Source organism: Podarcis raffonei, chromosome 1 (assembly GCF_027172205.1).
Source record: "Podarcis raffonei isolate rPodRaf1 chromosome 1, rPodRaf1.pri, whole genome shotgun sequence".
NCBI classification, from domain to species: domain Eukaryota; kingdom Metazoa; phylum Chordata; class Lepidosauria; order Squamata; family Lacertidae; genus Podarcis; species Podarcis raffonei.
In genome coordinates this window covers 31,096,984-31,116,812 of record NC_070602.1, presented here as the reverse complement: position 1 = coordinate 31,116,812, position 19,829 = coordinate 31,096,984, and the positions used below count along the sequence as shown (strand labels likewise).

Here is a 19,829-nt window from a genome sequence, read left to right as displayed (position 1 = left end):
GAACTGTGTTTAAACAGAGTCTTTCAGCTACCACATCAATATAATTATCTGGTTCCTCTTGCCACAATAGGCCAGCATTCCAACAGTTCTGTTGTAATTTTCACGTCTTCTCTGTTGTATAGAAAGCCTAGTAGTCAATTATATCCATTTTGCAGATGAGAAACAATTACTTGCCCCAAAATAAATGTGACAGAGCAAAGCACTTCATTCTTCCAAACTCTCATTTGACAGCCCAGCATGTTGGCTCACGCTTTCCCACCCAATGGTAAGGGATTCGGCAATAATGATGAATTGCAATGGCAGTTAATGCCTCACACATCCTCAGAAGGCAGACAGTGTTTCTGGGGAGAGTGTTTTTCCCCCCAGAAGAGATAATGGAATGAGCTGACAAAAATATTTTCAGAATCTGGAGCTGTGTTTTAACCATAGTAGTATTATATTTAGAATTCATTTGGAATGTTGCTTCATTGCACTGAACAGAAAGCAGGAATCTTAAGTCCCACCACACCCCATAAAAAATAGACTCTACCACAGGATAAAGATCAAGACCATATTGCAATCAGGTTGTCATATACAAGAAACAGCAAATCCATTGTGTCATATAAATGGTCCTTCTAGTCCTGTATCCAGAAGAAGCCTATATTGGATATTGAGATTTCCCAAATGCTGAGAACGTTGGGGAATATTTCATTTCTTGTTTTCCCTATGAACCTCTAGCAATTGTAGATTCTTGCACAATCGCTGCATGAGGGTGCATGTCCTATCCTGATTAACAGCTACTGGTATTTCGCAGTTTTGTCTAGATCACTTTGAACATCTATATGTCACGTCCCATGGCATTCTGGAGAACAGATGTGCTGCATGTCGAAATGCATCGTCATCCATATTTGAAATGACAAGTGGTCAATTCATATTCTACTTCTTCTGCAAAAGGATAAATAAGGCACTCTCTTATGTGGTTCTTCAAACTAATTTGTCATGCACCACCTCATTGCTCAGCCATCACTTTTACAATCTAATACTGATCTGTAACATACTCGGCCGCACTGTAGCATGTAACTGATTTATAGATGGGCAACATTATGCACCCTAAAACGACACAATGACACCGATATTTCTTCAAACAGTGAGAGCTAATTTAGAATGCCTATTGCTTCACAATTATTCATTCAGAGTTTGGCTATTGTTATGCAGCCAAGCTACAGTTACTTACATTTTGCAACCCTTTCCAATAGGACTGACTGCAAACTGACTGTGCAATGAGATACAATAGTGCTAATAAACCGGCAACAGCCCCCATTCCCAAAGGTGCCATTGGCATTGAGATGACATAGCCAGCTGTTAGATGCGACACAATTTAGCGGAGAGAGGGTGGGAAGAAAGATAAGAGCTGGAGTGGCACCATCCAGCCCCATACCTTGTCGCTGTCTTTTCCAACCACCACAAAACCAGCTATATCAACAAAACCCTGCATAGTTAATTATGTTACGATATGGATGCAAATGATATACAGCAGCACAAGACAGATTTGCCAAGGACAGGATTCTGCTACAATTTTGTTGGGAAAAGTGACTATGTGCGCTTTACAGATACATGAACCTTTAGATTTGGGGGATACTCTCTCTATTGTGTATTTTCCAGCACTAGTTTTTCGATAAACCAATTACTTATGCAGTAAAATATGATATTTGCGCACTAAACCCACAGCAACTTGAGCTCTGCATAGGCTGTCTCTCCAATCTCATGATTCCCTTGGCTCCTCGCCTTTGTGAGTAACGTGCTGGAGGCTTCTTCAGAATAGGATCTGCTGCCTCAGAACACAATTACTCTTTCCACAGCTTCCAAGATGCTACCTGACAAAGTACTCTTCCAGCTTTAGTTCATCCAGGAAGAAGGTATTTTAGATGTATCGGGCTGACGAAGCATAGTTTCTTCTGAGACACGAGTCCTTGGCAAGATAAAGAGAGTGTTTTCAATGCAACGGAATTGGTGGAAAGCAAAAAGACTTAGCCAAGGGCTGATGACACTGCTCAAACCACTTGTTTTGTTTTGCCACCTCCCTGCTCAGCCAGACTGTAGCATCCAGACAATTCAGCAGGAAGCACCTGCTTCTGTTTGTGGCCAGTTTGTTCTAAGTTCATGCTGCATAATACTGTACCTGCCAGTTAGGCCAACTGCTCTTTTCTTGTACTTCCATTCTGATTCCAATTCTGTGGATGTCAGTGTGAAATATTAGCTATATACGAAGGCAGGGAAAGAACCTAGACAAACGTGTGGCTTCTTCTCTTCACCTGGCCCCCAGTCAACCTCCTATTATGCAGTTAGCATCTCCTGTTCACGTTGGCTTGATCTGCTCCCGCTGTGATGTTTTCTTGGTTCTTCCTGGTTTGCTCAGGATGGTTTGAAAGTGGTTGAACTGCTGCAGGCCCCTCCAGAATTCATCAGTCAAAAATGCGATGGGCTTGTGTGTAGGGGAGTGTTGAAGAGGACAGAGTAATAAATACAGGCACTGTGGCGCTGCCATCTGCTAACAAAGCAGCCACCTTCATCAGAAATCCCACCTGGAAAGAGAGAAAGGGACAGGATGAACACCAAGAAGGTGGCTGGGTCTTGTGTTAACAGGCATGGAAAGTGGATGCAGTAATTTTCAGCAAATTAGGAACCTAACAAGGCCATGCTGTCAAATGTATTTAACAGCCTTAAAATCCAAATATCCCATAAAAAGAACATTTATACTTGTATGACAAAGGACTTTTGGATACTCAGCTTGGCTTTTTTTCTAGGATGTGACACACTTTTCACTGAATGCATTGCAGCCCAGCCCATCTATGTTTATGCAGAAGAAAGAGCCATGTTATTCAAGTAAGTATGCATCCAACTGTGGCCTTAGTTCAACTGTCTCTCTGACAATTCATAAACATTACAAATCCACTACTGCTGCCACACCTAAAAAGCATTGCATAGTAAAACTTATCATGTCTAACAATAGCTGCTTAGTTTACAGTGCTGTGAAAAAGGCTTAAGGCTAACCATGGACCACCAAATAGAGGAATTGCTCAGTTTTGAGTTGCTTTGTTTTAAATAGCTTCTCTCTCAAGGTGACCACTCTGCTGAATAAACACAAGACTTCAGATTGGCTGCAAGGCTGCTTTGGAGTTAGTCTGTCAACAGCTCAGTGTTTTGAGAAAAGCAGTCACTTTGTGGGGCTCCAATCCGCTGCTTCATCCTCTGCTTCAGGGTCATATTAACTGCACTGTACAGGGCTGCCAATAAGGGGGCACAGATGTATCAGGTCCCATTCAAGCAGTGCTCCCAGACTCTTAGCTTCTAAAAAATAAGTCAATCAGACATTTCTGAAGAAAGTTAGAGCACAAAACTTGGAGGCAGCTCTAATGCTTTGGCACTTGGCAGGTGCTACTGTTGCTAAAGGTGCTTGATCAATTTATCACTATTGCTAAGCAATCAGAGGAAGAACGGTTGACCACTCCCATCTGGGACTCAGGAGGGACCCCTCCCAGAGCAGCAGATAAAGCAGGAGAAGCTGAATACATAAGAATGACCTGCTGGATTAGGCCAATAACCCAACCAGACCAGCATATTGTTCTCACAGTGGGCAACCAGATGCCTGTGGGAAACCAGGGATAACATGAGCACAAGAGCTCATGAATGGTGCAGAACACTGGGGTATGTTTACTTAAGTACCTTCCTTGCAGGCACATTATTTCATTTACTCCCCAGGCATGTGCTGCCTTTACAAAGTAAAACACAACTGACTGGGCTTGGTGTGTTTGGCTTGCAAGTAACTCCTCTGAATTGCCATGTCCCCCATGCAGCCCCTACTGATCTGTTGTCATCACTAGGCTGCTATTTAGTAATAAACAGCAACTATAAAACAGAAATAAGAAATGAAAAATGAATCTGCAAATACAACCATGAAATAATCAAACACCTTGTAACTGCTGCAAGATAATATTCCTATTTACTGTATTTTGACATAATAATATTTTATCGAGGTTGGCAAAATGTGTTTTGCTGAGACTTGTGATGCTGACATATTTGTTCCTTGTTGTATATCTATATCTTGCTTTTCCTTCCAGAAGTTCAAGGATTAACAATCAATCCCTCTTCCCAGGCAACTCTGAGAATTGTAGGTCTGTGAGGGGGAAAGGGGCCCCCTAACAGCTCTTAGCACCCTTAACTACAACTCCCAGGATTCTTTGGGGAAACCCAGGGCTGTTTAAAGTGCTTTAAATGTACAGGTATGGCCTGAGGGTGCATTCTGGCCTGTGATGTCTGCGCCCCAAAGGGATCTGCACATAGGTTGAAAGCCACTTTGATGAGGCCTATGTAAGTCATTGTCTAATATGTCACAATATTCTCTGCCATCTGCTGTGGTCTTATCAAACTCTTAGAAGGAAAACTGTGTGTTCTTTAAACCGCTCTCTGTTTTGATGGTTATAATATCCCCACTGAAGACGATGATCACATTGGGCTTGGCAACACCAACAGCCTCCCGGGTGGCTAAGCCCACACCCAAGTTCTTTCATGTAATAATCACATTTCTCACTAGAATCCAGCTTCCAAGTTCCCAGAACAGGCCACACATTACGTGGGATTAAGCATGTCTCCTGAGGAACCTCTTAAAAATCTGACTAGTTGCCACAAAGAGAATGCCAACTGTTTTAGTTGTCCTGGTCTTGTCTGCTCCGGGGCGTTCAGCTTGTGTTTCTTGAGTAACAGCCCCACATGCCACATGACAACCTTCTCTGGAAATGGAGATCTTTGGAAAATCTCTGTGTGTGAGAGCACGCATGTCAGAGAAAAGAGATTTTATTTTTGAAAAAATGTGCAGGATTAAGGCATAAGGGTCATGTGCAATGAGATTTTTAAACTTCTGACACAGACTCCCATGCTTTATTTTAAAAACAGTTTAGAACGACGCAGATAAAACGGAATTTTAATTAATAGCAATTATTAATGAATTAATCTCCTTCCTCACACGCCTCAAGGCGATGTAGAAATTGCAATAAAAACAGTTTAGGACAATAAAGAAAATAGCAGCAGATAAAAAACAAAGCTAAGTAAACTCACATGGCAGAAGCCTAGGTTGCATCCACACTAAACAGTTAAAGCACATTAATACCGCTTTAACAGTCCTGGCTCTCCCACCACCCCAAATCCTGGGAGCTGTAGGTTATACCCCACAGAGCTACAATTCCTAGAACCCTTAAAAACTACAGTTTATATATATAGGGGGGAGCCATGACCTTTATATGTGCTTTAAAGCATAGTGTAGATGCGACCTTCACCTGGGTAACAAATAAGGTGGTGCAGAAGTGAATTCTTACCACAATCCAGTTGGGAAGGAAGGTGAGGCATAGACATGTGCTATTTTTTAAATTAAATAATCTCATTGTACATGCTTAAGTCCTAGAGCCAGGGGAGAAACTAGGCTTTCTTTCACCCCAAAGACTTGGTTCGGCACCTCCCCCCCCTCAGGTCCGTTTGTGTACACATGCACACCCCACTTTCATATTCAACTCCTGAGGGTTTCTTTGACGTGCCTGTTATAGCAGGGGGAGCTTCCAGAGGCTTCACCTGAACTCATTATGGCTTACCCTTGGCCTCAGTGATTCTTACTTCTGAGCAGAGCATGCCTAGGCATTGTACTAGTCACCAGGGCTTACTTCTGAATTCAGTGATCCTTACTTATGAGTAAAGGTAAAGGGACACCTGACCATTAGGTCCAGTCGTGGCCGACTCTGGGGTTGCGGCGCTCATCTCACTTTATTGGCCGAGGGAGCCGGCGTACAGCTTCCGGAAAATGTGGCCAACATGACTAAGCCGCTTCTGGCGAACCAGAGCAACGCACGGAAACACCGTTTATCTTCCTGCCGGAGCGGTACCTATTTATCTACTTGCACTTTGATGTGCTTTCAAACTGCTAGGTTGGCAGGAGCAGGGACCGAGCAACGGGAGCTCACCTCATCGCAGGGATTCGAACCGCCGACCTTCTAATCAGCAAGTCCTAGGCTCTGTGGTTTAACCCACAGCGCCACCCGTGTCCCTTACTTATGCATAAATGTTCTCACTGCAAATCCTTCCCCAGTAATATAAGGAATTATCTCACTTCCCTTTCCACAGCACAAGGTTATTTATTTCTCTGTCTGGTTTCAGTTCTCAGTGTCTAATTTCCCTCTTCCCCACCCCACTGCCCAGAGCACATCTAAAGTTGATCTTAGGTTCCTGGCCCTTATGCCTTAAGCCTGCACTTAAGCAAACAAAAATATTGCCACCAAATATACCTTAGTTTCTCCATCCAGACTAAGGGCTGTATCCAGCTAAGTCAAATTAAGAGTAAACCTACTGAAACCAACGGATGTGACTGATTTTAGTCCACTGATTTCAATGGGTGTACTCTTGAGAATGGCTTAGAGGAACCCTAAGGCATTTAACGGTTAAGTGCTGTTTTTATTAAGCATTAGTTTTCTGTAAAGCATTTATTTTTCTTTTTAGGCAAGAAAGATGGGAGGAGTCTAAAAGGATACAGATTTTTAGAAATAGGAGTTTCAAAGCTGGAAAAGGCAAAGTTGCACCCTCAGCTACAATCCACAGAAACACTGTATGTGCTCTCATCTACAAGGCACAATGGAAAACTTGCCCCACTTATCTCCTCAAATCCTCCCTTTCCCTGGAGATAAGGGCTCCAATCTGCTCAAATAAACAATAGTTTCACTTTTTCCTCCTGAAAGGTTAAAGTTTACTTTCTGGATAACAAAAGGCAAACCAGCTATTCAAGGCCTTAGTATTTGCTATTTTTGATCTCAAGTCCTTAAATGGGAAGGTTTTTATGGTGAGCTTTAAAAAGAAACACAGCAAGTTAAATGCATTTTAATTAGGGGTGCAACCTTTAATGGATGATTGAATGTAATCTGTCAGCGAAAGTTTTAGTCGCAAATTAAAATTTTTCTTCTGCCCTGACCAATTGGTGAGGTTGGCAAGGAGGAAAATCTTTGGGTCAGGGGAATCTTGAGGGGCCTGTCACTGCAAAGCCCATAGAAATGCATCCTCAACCCCCCTCACTGCTGCAAAATTGGTTGAATGTGGTGGGTTGGAGGCTACTTAAGTCCTGTTGAAATCAAGGGGGCAAATTAAACTTCACTGATTTCAATGGGATTTAAGGGCAATTTATGTTTAGGTAGATCAGGGACTTTTCCTTTGAGGTTATGGGGTGTTTCAAGATGGCGGTTTACCACAGACTCAGTGCTGCTCATGCATATAAGGTTTTTGCAGTGTCCACCCTTAAAAATGTCATCCCATTCCCCCCTCCCCTTTTAATCTGGATTTATGCATTCTGCAATTTATTTATTTTTTAATTTATCAGATTTTCTGCAGAAACTGTTAATCCATATGAAATGGGAAAATAATACAGGACACAATTTTGAAGAGGACAACATTGTGTGGACACTGCAAAACCTGTGTGCATGTGCAGCTTCAAGTTCTAATAACTTGTCATGTGAATTCTCCCAGATTACTGTTTAGTTCCAACAGCATGCTCACACATGCAAAGTCTGCTTCCAACAATGAGTGAAATACCTCCGTCAATCAGTTTGCCCGTAAAGAAAAAAAGAGCCAGTGTGGTGTTAAGGGTTAAGAGTGTTGGGACTATGACCTGGAAGACCGAACTCCCACTGAGTACTGAAGCTCACTGGGGGACCTTGGGCCAGTCACTGTCTCTCAGCCTAACCTGCCTCACAGGGTTGTTGTGAAGGTGAAATGGGGAGCTGGAGAACCACGTGCAGCTCCTTGAAGGAAAAGGTGGTATATAAAATGAAACAAACGCACCTCAGAAACATTTATGACAGTAGTAACAATGGAGGTTGCGATTCTGTGGCCCAAGAACCTGAGAGTTCCATCACCAAAAACAACCCACAGCCAGGGAGAAGATTATTACACTGGCAAACATGCAGTGAAAACTATATATATATTGATCTGTACAGATATTTAGAATACTGGTATGTTTTTAGTTTATTGATGGTGTCTATTTATTATTTTAATGTTTTAATTGTGTTTACTAATAATCTAACTTCGCACTATCCATGCCAGTAAGCTGGAGCCAACAGCAGGCACTTCTGGGAGAAAACATCTACAGCTAAACCATAACTTGAAGAATTATTCTTCCCCCCATTCCCTGGTATTGACACTCACCTAGAGGGTCAATCTTTGGGTCTCTGCTTTGCCCTCTTCCTCTTGCTGCGTCCCTTGGGTCTCCTCCTCCTTCAGGAGGGAAGAAGGAAGGAAACAGAAGAGATGGTGGGAAATAAGACACCAATAATAATAACTTTATTATTTATACCCCGCCCATCTGGGTCGCCCCAACCCCTCTCCACTATGGAGAGTAACCAACGTCCAGAAACCTTGCTAATTCTACTTACCTCCCTGACTTCACAGCATCTCGCCGAGGCCTAAGGAGAAGAGAGTTAGACTGTCACATTCAGAGTATGGGGCTGCAACGTTCATAGATATTAAGAGATCCAATGTGATGGGAATAGCAAAAAAACTCACAGATGGGCTTGCCCCCTAAATGTGATGATTTCCTTTTTATAAGGAACAGAGTCATTCAGAGCTTCTAGACTCATGTTCTGCTACCTGGCATGGTTCATAGTGACCAAGGATCCCAACCCCACCTCACACACCCCACTGTCTATCACTGAACCAGGCCCCATGCTTTTGCTCACACAAGGCCCAGTCTCCCTTCTTAGACCACCAAACGCAGGTGAGATCCCGTTAACAGTCTCATAAGCAACATTATTCAGTCGCACCCACTGAAAAGGTCTGTTGGGACAGAATTTCAAATATGTTATTGGATGTTGAGGGGGAGAATGGTAGGTAGAAATAAAGGAGAAATAAAGTGGCTTTCAGTCTCTCTACAGAGAGCCCTTCTGGGAGCAGGCACTGCAGGCAAAAATGCACCCTCCCTTACAGCACATGTTGTACACCAACAGGATTAGCCGAGGCTAAGAGGAGTTAGGAATGTTCTCAGCATCACTGCACATCAGCCCCCCCCCCCCACGTTGCCAGTCTGAGACCACCTATTTTGGGCATTTCAGAGGCCAGTGTATTCAGGGGCAATACACTGATTAAGCTAGGGAATAATTATCTTGGAAAGGTAGTTTTTGTTTTGTCTCTGCTTGTGAGAGCAAGGACACTAGCTGGAAGTGAAGGTTTGTATGATGCTGTGTGTATTCGTGCTGCAAGCAACAGGGGCTGTTTCTTTGTTCATTTTGGTAAAATGAGGATCCTATAAAGGCCCCGAAGGCCACAAATGGACAGCTGAGTTGGAACAGCTGCTACTTCTGTCACATTCTGTCACTTGGTTGGGTTGCTGGCTCATTAAGCATCAGGCATGTAGGGCACCCCCAGGGCTGTGTATCTGCTGCAATTTCACTGGTGTCTAGAAAGCATGTAGAATATGACACTGAATGTTGAACTTGGCTTCATAAGAATTTTAGCTTCCTTTCTGTATTTTTTTTTTAAGTTTCTAGTCCTTATGACTGTGAAGATATGGTTGAAAGAATATGACCAATGTCTGCTGAATTCTTCATGATTGGGGGTGACCTCGACTGTTCCTGCTCCTCCCAGTGACAAGTAAAACCATAATTAAATTGTGCAAAATGCAAACATTTGTGAAAAAAAGTATGAGCAATGATATACAATGGCATTGACCACAGGATCCAGCTTTTTCTGACACAGACTGTAAATTGTTGGGAACAACATTTCATTACTATGCTTTTTAACACAGATAACATACGGATTGTCAGGATCCCCCCCCCCACTTGTGTGCTGGCTAGGACAGCCATGCCTTTAGTCTGGTCAGCTTAAGGCATGGCAGACTTGAGGAGATTCAGTTACTCCAGCAGCCTTGCCTTTATGTAGCCAACAAATCCAAAAAAATTCTAGTCAATCAGAGTGAGAATTGTGCGTGGAGTTCCTGGAGCACAGCAAATGGTGGAAGAACAACTGTTTCCTGCTGAGGAGGGCTTGGTGTCAACAATCTAACCCCTGGGGGAAAGCTGGAATTTGATCTAAATGTGCAGAAGGAACGCTCCAAGCCTGAGGTGTCAAGGAACATGCTGAAAGCGACTGTCCTGCTTCTTCATTTTGGGGCTGGGAGGAGGTGTAGTGGACTTAACTGTAAATAATACAGTTCCCTCGCACTGCCCCCACCGGCCCAAATACATCCCATTGTGGCTCACCATGACAAGAAATGAGAACACCTGCCCCAGTTAGGCTTAGGTTACATTAACAGGCTGCCTGAGGCACCACCAGTCCAAGCCCCCTCACCTTTTAAAAAATATTTCTGCTGGCTCCCTTGGCTACTGTTTTTTGAAGGCTAAAATTAGAGGGAGTCAAATAGAGGGGCTTGTGGATTTCATTAATGGGTCTCCCAACCCCACATCATTCCCTCTCCTTCCAGGGATTACTTGACTCCTGTGAGGCACTGGATACCCAGGACAGCCAGAGTGCTGGACCAGGACCTGGGAGACCAGGGTTCAAATCCCCGCTCAGCCAAGAAGCTCATGAGGTGACCTTGGGCCAGTCACCATCTCTTAGCCTAACCTACCTCACAGGGCTGTTGTGAAGGTGAAATGGGGAGGAGGAGAACCATGTACACCACTTTGAGCTCCTTAAAAGAAAAGGTGGTATATAAATGTAATTTTTTAAAACAGAAAAATGCCATCATGAAGACACATACCTGCATACACACTTCCTATGCTCCACAAAGGACAGCTCCACATAGGGCGCTCGTTCTTCTGAATTCACCTTCAGGAGCTGTAAGGGTGAAACCTATGTAACTCTCAGAGCATTTGGGACTTAAGAGAATGGGCAAGTAAGAGGCAGCATGATAGAAATTTATATAATTATGCCCAGCATGGAGAAAGTGCATAGAGAAATAATAATAATAATAATAATAATAATAATAATAATAATAATAATTTATTATTTGTACCCCGCCCATCTGGCTGGGTTTCCCCAGCCACTCTGGGCGGCTTCCAACAAAGATGAAAGATACACTAAAATGTCACATATTAAAAACTTCCTTGAACAGGGTTGCCTTCAGATGTCTTCTGAATGTCATCAGATGTCTTCTGAATGGATGTCTACTGGAAGATGTGGACACCCAACAAAGAGAAATGTTGGAAGATTCAGGGCAGACCAAAGAAAGTACTTCTTCACACAGCATATAGTTAAACTATGGAACTCACTGCCACAGGAAGCAGTGATGGGCCGCCATCTTGGATGGCTTTAAAAGAGGATTGGACAAATCCATGGAGGAGAGGGGCTATTGATGACTACCAACTATGATGGCTATGTTCTACCTTCACTGTCAGAGGCATCGTGTCTCCGAATACCAGTTGCTAGGAATCACAGGAATCCATTGAGCTTCAGTTTCCCAGCTTTCACAGAAGATGTAAAGCAAAGAAGTGCTGACCACTACGGGGAAGGGCTGTAGCTCAGCGGTAAAAGCACCAGCTTTTAACGCAGAAGGTCCCAGGTTCAATCCCCAGCATGTCCAGGTAGAAATGGGACAGCGCCCTGTCTGAAATCCTGGGGAGCTGCTGCCAGTCAAAGTAGGCCAGTGTTTCCCAAACTTGGGTCTGTAGCTGTTTTGGGGCTACAATTCCCACCATCGCTAGCTAGGGATGATGGGAGATGGAGTCCAAAAACAGCTGAAGAACCAAGTTTGGGAAACATTGTTATAGACCAGGGTAGTCAACCTTTTTATACCTACCACCCACTAATGCATCTTTCTTGCATTACTGCCACCAGTGCTTGAAGGAAGGAGGATTCAGCTTGTGCCGTAGAACCCCCAACCGCCCACCTAGAATCCTGAAACGTCCACTAGTGGGCGGTAGGGACCAGGCTGACAACCCCTGGTGTAGACAATAATGAGGTAGATGGGCCAATGGCCTAACTTGGTATAAGGCCGCTTTCTATATTCCTAACAATTGCATGGAGAAACAGCTGGGAACAAAGTACCACAAAGCCCAACCTCTTTACCTGCATGGTGACGTTGGCTACCTCCGTCGGGACACACTGGAGCCTCTCGTCTCCGCAGCACCCGCTGCAGCGCTGCAAGAAGACGCAGGAAGGGCTGAACACATGCTCTACTTCACTGGGGTACTCGGATACCACATCAACGAGCTTCTCCAAGGGCTGGCAGGAGCTGCGGTTCCAAACGTCATGAAAGGAGACAACTGAAGAAGATACAAAAGATTTGGGGCAACAGGTTCAGAGCATGGACAACGGGAGACACGGATGCTTCAGGTAACTGATGGGCAGCAAGGATGTAGGAAGGTGCCTTGTATCAGATTCATCTGCCTTTGTCAACCTGGTTCTCCCCAGTTGTTTTGGACTACAACTCCCATCAGCCCCAGTCGCCATTGGCTGTGCTATCTGGGGCTGATAGGCAACATAGTCCACAACATCTGGAGGGCACCAGGTTGGTGAAGGCTACAAGGCCCCACCTGTAAGGTAAAGGTAAAGGGACCCCTGACCATTAGGTCCAGTCGTGGCCAACTCTGGGGTTGCGGCGCTCATCTCGCTTTATTGGCCGAGGGAGCCGGCGTACAGCTTCCGGGTCATGTGGCCAGCATGACTAAGCCACTTCTGGCGAACCAGAGCAGCACACGGAAACGCCGTTTACCTTCCCGCCAGAGCAGTACCTATTTATCTACTTGCACTCTGACGTGCTTTCGAACTGCTAGGTTGGCAGGAGCAGGGACCGAGGAACAGGAGCTCACCCCGTCACGGGGATTCGAACCGCCGACCTGATCAGCAAGTCCTAGGCTCTGTGGTTTAACCCACAGCGCCACTCGTGTCCCACCTGTACTAACCATTAAAAACAGTATTGTGCTGCTTTAAATAGCTAGGGCTTCCCCCAAAGAATCCTGGGAACTGTGGCTTGTTAAGAGTGTGGAAGGTTGTTAGGAGAAGGAGAACCCCATTCCCCTCACAAGGCCGACAATTCCCAGAGGCCCCTGGGAAGAGGGTTTGCCAGTTAAACTACTCTGGGAATTGTAGCTGTGTGAGGGGAACAGGGGTCTCCTAACAACACCATTTCCAGAGTAAGGCAGACTGCAGGGCAAGGACATGTTGTCCAAACCATCTGTAACTTAAAGGCAAGCCTTTCGAAAAGCATCTTTCCTAGGAGTGTTATTAATCCCACTGGCAGAAACTTCTAGATTCAGCGGTTTTGCAGAAAGCATCTCAGTTTCTCAGCCAGAACTTTGACATCTCCTTGCCAGGAAAATGGTGTGTTTGGAAGTTACAGGGAAGTCTGATTTATCCAGCAGAGTCTCCGACTTAAGTAAGTGCTGATTATAACACCATTTCATGAGCTTGGCGGAAGCTTCCAGCCTCCCATCCTTTCTTTCAATAAGCGAGACTGGAAATGCTTGGCTTTAGATCAGAAGGAAGTCAGAACATCACAGGCCTTTAATTTCAACTATAATATGGTCACATGGGGAAAGGACATAAATCCAGAACCGCAATCTTACCCATCTCCTTCACAATGTATCACAGATGTTGAAAACTGTGTGAAACTGTTGTAAGATTGGGAGAGGGTAAATGCAACCCAAAAAGTCTCCACATGTTCTTTAATGGCGTGTGGCAAAGTTGCAAGGCACATCTTCTGTTAGGAAAACTGTAAGTAAATGGCTCAGGAAGGCGAGGAGATGGTTGAATAATACTTGCCGCCGCCACCATCCCTGTCCAGACAAAGGGCGGGGGGAGCTAGTTGCCTCTGTCTGACTGCAATATTTGAGTGAGACACAGACAAAGAGGGAGACAGCTGAAATCTCGGCTCTACAAGCTGCTCAGATCTGACTGGGGACGGAGCAGTGAGAGTGGATGTTTTCGTGCTGTGTGCCTCCACCTAGGCTCAACCTGTATATCCGAAAATAAACTCCTATGTTGCAAAGCACCATAAGCCTCCAGTGTCTACCTTCCAATGAAAACCAAACCTAGGCAAGCACTGCACCTTTGGAATTTCTCTGTGCTCAGAGAGGTGGGGAGAGTGTTAGATTACCACCACCACCGCTGCTGATGCTACTAATACTACTGTATTTACTTATATAGCCTCATCGGTATGCACGAGGAGCACAAAAGGTCAAGGTCCCTGCCCCAAGGGGCTCACAATCTAAAATTTGACACAAGTGAAAAGACAGAGGAAGGGAAGACGGGGGGGGGGGATCAGGGAAAGAATGTGTAATTATTCAATTTGCATATGCTTAGGCTTCATTATAGGCTAAAGGCCAAATTAGATGTGCCATTAAATGTGTCTTTGCTTTTAATGCATAGGCATAAAAAAATGCTATAATTATCATGATGGAGGAGACTTAACCCTTTCATCTCCTACTGCAGTCCTGAGGAAAATCTCTCTTTCTCCTCTGAAAGTTGTCGTTGCATCGGGCGGAAATCCTGCACTGAGCCCAACAGAGGATTTCCTTCCAGTGCAAATGCCAGCTTCAGAGGGTGGAGTTTCCTAAGCAGAGGAAAGGGTTAATCTCCCACCCAGCCCACCTGCTGTGATCCCAATAATTATCAGCTCTCCCCCATCCCCCAGCAGCTTCTATTTGCATTTTTTATTTAAAAAAAAAATCTACACATTAAATACAAAGACACATTTAATATCATGGCTAATTTGGCTATTAGAAGTCTCACTGATAGCATGCAGAAAATACGTTTCATCTCTGAACCAATGAACAACTGCCTGGTGTGCCAAAACAAAGACAATGACATAATAGAGCCTTCAAGTCTCTTCCATTCACATGTGTCTTCTTGGAGGCCCTTTTGACATCATAAAAGAGGGACAAGCTTCACACTCACCTGCTGCTTCAGTGGTGCTGTTCTGAAGAAGCACATCTTGCCTCTAGGGAGAGAAAGGGGAGGGGAAAGTAATTTTTCCCAGGCATTCCCAACACCCTGCAATGAAATCTCTAGCAATTCAGCGTGGATCATTTCTGTAAAGCACAGAAGACAGTGGGATGATTCTCATGTGCTCAAACCTGTTTAAAGGTCGCATTTTATTTTCTAAAATAAGATCCATTGATTAAGATGTTGCAAGGGAGGTTTTTGGTCAAAAGGCGCATTGTCCCCATTCTGCAGTCCAGGGCTCAAGAGTACAGAAAATTCCTTCCTTCCTCCTTTTGTAACTGTGCAATCCTGTACATATTGATAAGCGAGCTGTGCATGGCAGCCTTGGTTAATGTATGTGTCACCTGTTATATTTATTATGATTTCTACAGCACTGGGTATTACAAAGTACAGGAAGTCAGGTCCCTGCCCTGAGGAATTTACAATCCAGAGTTTGACACAGCAGGGTCAACAGAGTGATGGGAAGAAGAAGCCCCCGCCTCTGTGACCGGTTCAACTCAGAAGCTCCCAATCACTTATCAGCTGGAATCAGTTCCATATGCTTGAATCCAGGGTATACCAGAGCCCAAAACATTTATTCAGCAAATTTAAATAACATCTTTCTTCCTATAATGGCTATGAAGATGGTTCACAATACAAATATATTATCGCTTCAGTGTTAAAATCAGCTGCACAGTCTTTACTTTGCCTCCCTCACCAATGTATTGTAAAATCAGACCCAGACATGGAAGTTGTAAAATAATCAAGAAGGGAATAAATATATTGCTGTTTTTTCATCCTTGTATTTTTTTAAGCTGATTTGATTTGCCTGTATTTTTATCATTCTTTATATTTTCTTTTTATCCTGAGAATTTCTTTACGGAGGTGGTGTAGAAATTTTAGTAAAGAACTATTTCTGCTAGGTTGGCCAGTGAAATGGATGTGTCTTGAATTATTTCATGAATAACTTGTTCAACTACCTTTGCCTGGATCCAACCCAATAACAGTATGCCTCTAAGCATGCGCAAAGTGCTTTTGCTACACCAATCAACTTGCACGTATATGAGATTAGAGAGAGAAGCTGCAAGTGAGAGAATGTGACATCAAGCCAAGCATTAGTCGGCTCCTCTCATTTCAAAATGAAGTCCTTTTCCAATCTGCTATGATTAATCTACTGATGATGTCATGTCTCTTGCAAGCCCCTTGGGTTACTGAGTTACAGAAGTGCTCTCCTTGTTCAGTGGGTCTACTCTGAGTTTGGCTACCACTGGATATCACCCAGAAACCGCAATTCTATTTCAAGCCAGTAGATATCAGTCTAGCAGTGCACAACTTCCCTCTCCAGAAAATTTAACGTTTTTGCTCGAAAGGATGAGGCAAGTAAATATTTGAGGTGGCCAGATAAATGGAATCGTAGAATCGTAGACTTGGAAGGGACCCCAAGGCTCATCTAGTCCAACGGTTTGCATTAAAGAAGAGTCTTGGGTCAGAAATTATTGACGTTTTCTCCTCTCAGAGTCTAGTGCCCACCTGGGCATGCTCAAGGTCAGCATGCTGGGGGAAGTGGGCAGATTCTTTCCAGGTCTTCTGCTCTTGACGGAAATCCATCTTAATCAAGGGGCTTTTCTGCTTCTTTGTGCCAGAATATAGGGACTGCTTGGCACTGGGGCAATCCAGTGGTCCAGGAGGCAGGTAGGAAGCCTACTCAACCTGCATTCCATTCCCGTTAAGAACTTCAGAAAGCCCTTAAGGTGCTTTCAGCCTGGGTGCCCTTGACTTCCATGAGCATATCTGCACGGCTTGGTGCCAGTCTTCTGAAATGTCTATCTGGGTGTAGCAACTTGACACAGGAGAGATAAGCAATATACCGTGGTGGATGCAGTATCCTTGCAAGGACATGCAGATCCTCAGAAATGGCTTTGACAATGCTTCACAAGACATGCACACTTTAATGCTCTGTGCTAATCTGGTTCTAGACTCACCCACTCACTGACAGGACTCTGGGGGATTGTTGCTGTTTTCAGGTGGGATTCAAACACATGCCAGCAAATTTGGGTAGCGCAATTAATAGTTGATTGGGAGCCATGCACAAGAAATCCACTTCCCCAAATGATTGAGGAAATGAACTAGAAAGTGCGCAATAATCTAACCTCCCCACAAACAAATCAGAAGTAATGTTCATTAAATAGCCAACGTAATCTAGTCTCCCTGCAAACAAATCAAGACAAATGCTCAATATACAGGCTGACTGAAAGCACCTTCAGTTTCACATAAAAGAAAGGGTAGGAAAGGATGAGAAAGAGTATCTTGGCTGTAAGAACAGGATAATTAAAATGTGTTTTTTTAAACCAAAACTAAAAAACAACACATACCGGTAGCATTTTCGCCTAATTGAAGCCACACACTTAGGCAATTTACCAGGTCAATCAATCATTCCTGAATCTGGGCTTATGCTTTCTGCCCCACCAGATCAAGGATTCCTCTGAGCCTTGTAAACCCACCCCCCACCTCAGTGCCAAGGTGCTTCCTGGGACCCCACGAGACGGTAGCAGTGCCTATGAGCATGTACAGAGTGCCTTCTTTCCCCACACCACTAAATAATTATAACACACCTGAGATTTGGAGATTTAAAAAACTTCCAGATCATAAGAGATCTTTCCCCCGTAGAGTACTTCCAGTTTTAAAATAAAGCCCTAAACACCGTGAAGTGTAAATTTCAAGAGTGTAAACTTGTGCCTGGGTTCACGTCTTTTTTCCCCCGACGCTCAAGCTCTGCACCTCGTGGGGCGCGCCGAGTTCGGCCACTGAACAACCACAGTCGTTTTCCACGTACCTGGGATCGGGACAAGGCTTCCGGAACAGAGGGCGTGCTAATTCCAGGGTTGCAGCCCGGTTCCTCGCATTTTAAGTCACGGGACGGCACGAACAGTAATCGGCTGCAGCCCCAAACCCACTCTGACACCCCTCTGCCAGCTCCTCTGGGAAGGGGCGGCCCCACCCCAGCCTCACCTGCCAGGGGCCAGGACAGAGGGGCTTCTGCGGAGCTCACCTGCGCGCCCACCACCCGCAGGGCGAGAGCCACCAGGAAGCCCCCGAAGAGCTGCATCGCGGGCGCCCGCTCCCTCCGCTTCTCTCGCGCGCCGGTCTCAAGTGCCGATTCGGAGCGGGAAGCGATGCCGCCTCGATTCCTACTGCACATTGGTCAGCATAGCCGGCGGTGGGGCGGCGAGCCGCTGCGTCGCGCCTGCAGGATCCCTGGCTGGCTGGCTGGGCGCGTGTGGTTCCTTCCCAGAGGAGCCTGGCGGGCGCCAGCGGGGGAAGCACTTCTGCGGGAAAAGCAGGCGCTCTTTTTCCCGGGCGCCAAGTGGAGCTGGAGAGGGAACGAACAGCAGAGGGACCGGCTCCCGGGCGAATCCGCTCCGCCGCGGGCTGCTCTGCGGAGCAAAGCTCTCTCGGCTGCACCTCCTGCTGCCCCGGGGCCACGTGAAGCGGGCGGCTGGCCGGCTCCTCCCCGCCCCCTCGGGCGCCCGCCCCCGCTCCCTGCATCCCCGCGGACCCCGGGAGGGCGCTTCCGGGCGCTGGCTTTGCGGGCCGGGCTGCCGGGTGGGCCAGCGTGGAGCTGGAAGGCCCTGCGTGACCTCCGACGGGAAGGGCCTTCCGAACCTCCCAGCGCGCAGGGTCGTCGAGGGCACCTCGAGGAGCGAGCGCGGGCTCCTGGCGGCGACAAGCGGTGCCCATCCGCCGCCCGAGCGACGGGCGGGTCTCTGGGCGCAGCTAGGCACGTCTGCTGCTCTTGCCTGACCTTTTCGCCTTACAGCACCGACGTCGTGCAAAAGTGACAGGCGGGGAAGGAGGTCGCGGAGTTGCGGGGGGGGGGGGGAGTTCACACGTTATCTCGGATCGTTTATGTTTATGGGGCAGAAGGATGCTGCCAGCCATGACGCACATGCACCCAGCTTTGTGTATGGGTGCAGTTCCCATAGCCAGGCTGTCTTGTGCCATAGGCAAAGCTAATTACTTGCACCCAATCCCAGCCACCCCCAACTGCTAACTTCAGTTTTCATAAACAGACAAAATTCTTCAAAATATTAAAGGTATCAGAAATGTATAAGATATGTATAACAAAAACTAACCTGTATAAAATTGGACACCCCCCCACCAGGTCAGTCTTGATGCCGTTGAGGGTCACTTTACACCTTGGGAAGCCACCTGACCTTATTATAAATGGAAATCTCACTATTGTGGTCACATGCTAGGAAGCTGCAGCTATTTGGGGCTTCCAGTGTGGGGACAAGCAGCTAAAACCTCAATAACGTTTTTATAGAGCTCTCACCCAAACCAACAAGACTGTCTGGTGCCAGGGGTTAGATTATCCATTAGCCGCCATAAGAGGGTGTTCAAACAAGTGCATTCAGATTGCAGTCACACATAATATTACATCCACTTTGGCCATGAGTTTAGTAATATGTCTTAGACCAGTGAGAGATGTTCAGTAAACACAAATAGTCCTTTGCGCTGGGTCTTTTGTGGTGAGCCCTGGATCTCTTGCCCTCACTCCCTTTTAAACTTTGTTCAAGTTTTTAACTTTTTGAAACTCTGAAACTTTTACAACTTCAAACTTTATTTAAAATTTCCTGGGCGTCTATACCTATAAATCAGCATGTACACATTTTATGCCATTCTATGTAAAGAACTGTGCTCCAGTCCTTTAAGTATCTGACAACTACAGACTTATAGGGGTGGAGGACCGGGGGGGGGGGGAGACCAACAGCCCATTTAGTCCAGCATCCTGTTCTCACAGCAACTGACCAGGAAGCCTACACAGGGGCAGACTTTGGTCTTTCAGATTTCAGCAGTGCCCTGCGAGAGGTCAAAATTCTGTACCCCCCACTTTCCGTTCTGCTCAATTC

At 45.6% G+C, this 19,829-nt stretch overlaps 1 protein-coding gene across 1 annotated transcript; it reads right to left on the bottom strand.

The window, feature by feature from the left end:
• Positions 1-413: 413 nt before the first annotated feature.
• Positions 414-18,418, bottom strand: PGF (placental growth factor). Its single transcript, XM_053379280.1, has 7 exons — positions 17,969-18,418; positions 14,893-14,935; positions 12,064-12,260; positions 10,757-10,833; positions 8,436-8,465; positions 8,209-8,277; positions 414-2,561 (listed from the first exon to the last, which is right to left on the bottom strand). The coding sequence occupies exons 1-6, from the start codon at positions 18,116-18,118 to the stop codon at positions 8,217-8,219; spliced, it is 558 nt and encodes a 185-aa protein (XP_053235255.1). The 5' UTR covers positions 18,119-18,418; the 3' UTR covers positions 414-2,561; positions 8,209-8,216.
• Between the last annotated feature and the right edge of the window lie 1,411 nt (positions 18,419-19,829).

Excerpts from the sequence above, each read along its gene's own strand:
- PGF (XM_053379280.1), bottom strand. The coding sequence starts at position 18,118 with ATGTGCAGTAGGAATCGAGGCGGCATCGCTTCCCGCTCCGAATCGGCA. Across the intron at positions 10,834-12,063 it reads TAGCCAACGTCACCATGCAG|CTCCTGAAGGTGAATTCAGA; the intron begins GTAAAGAGGTTG and ends TCACCCTTACAG. Across the intron at positions 8,278-8,435 it reads GATGCTGTGAAGTCAGGGAG|GAGGAGGAGACCCAAGGGAC; the intron begins GTAAGTAGAATT and ends TCCCTCCTGAAG.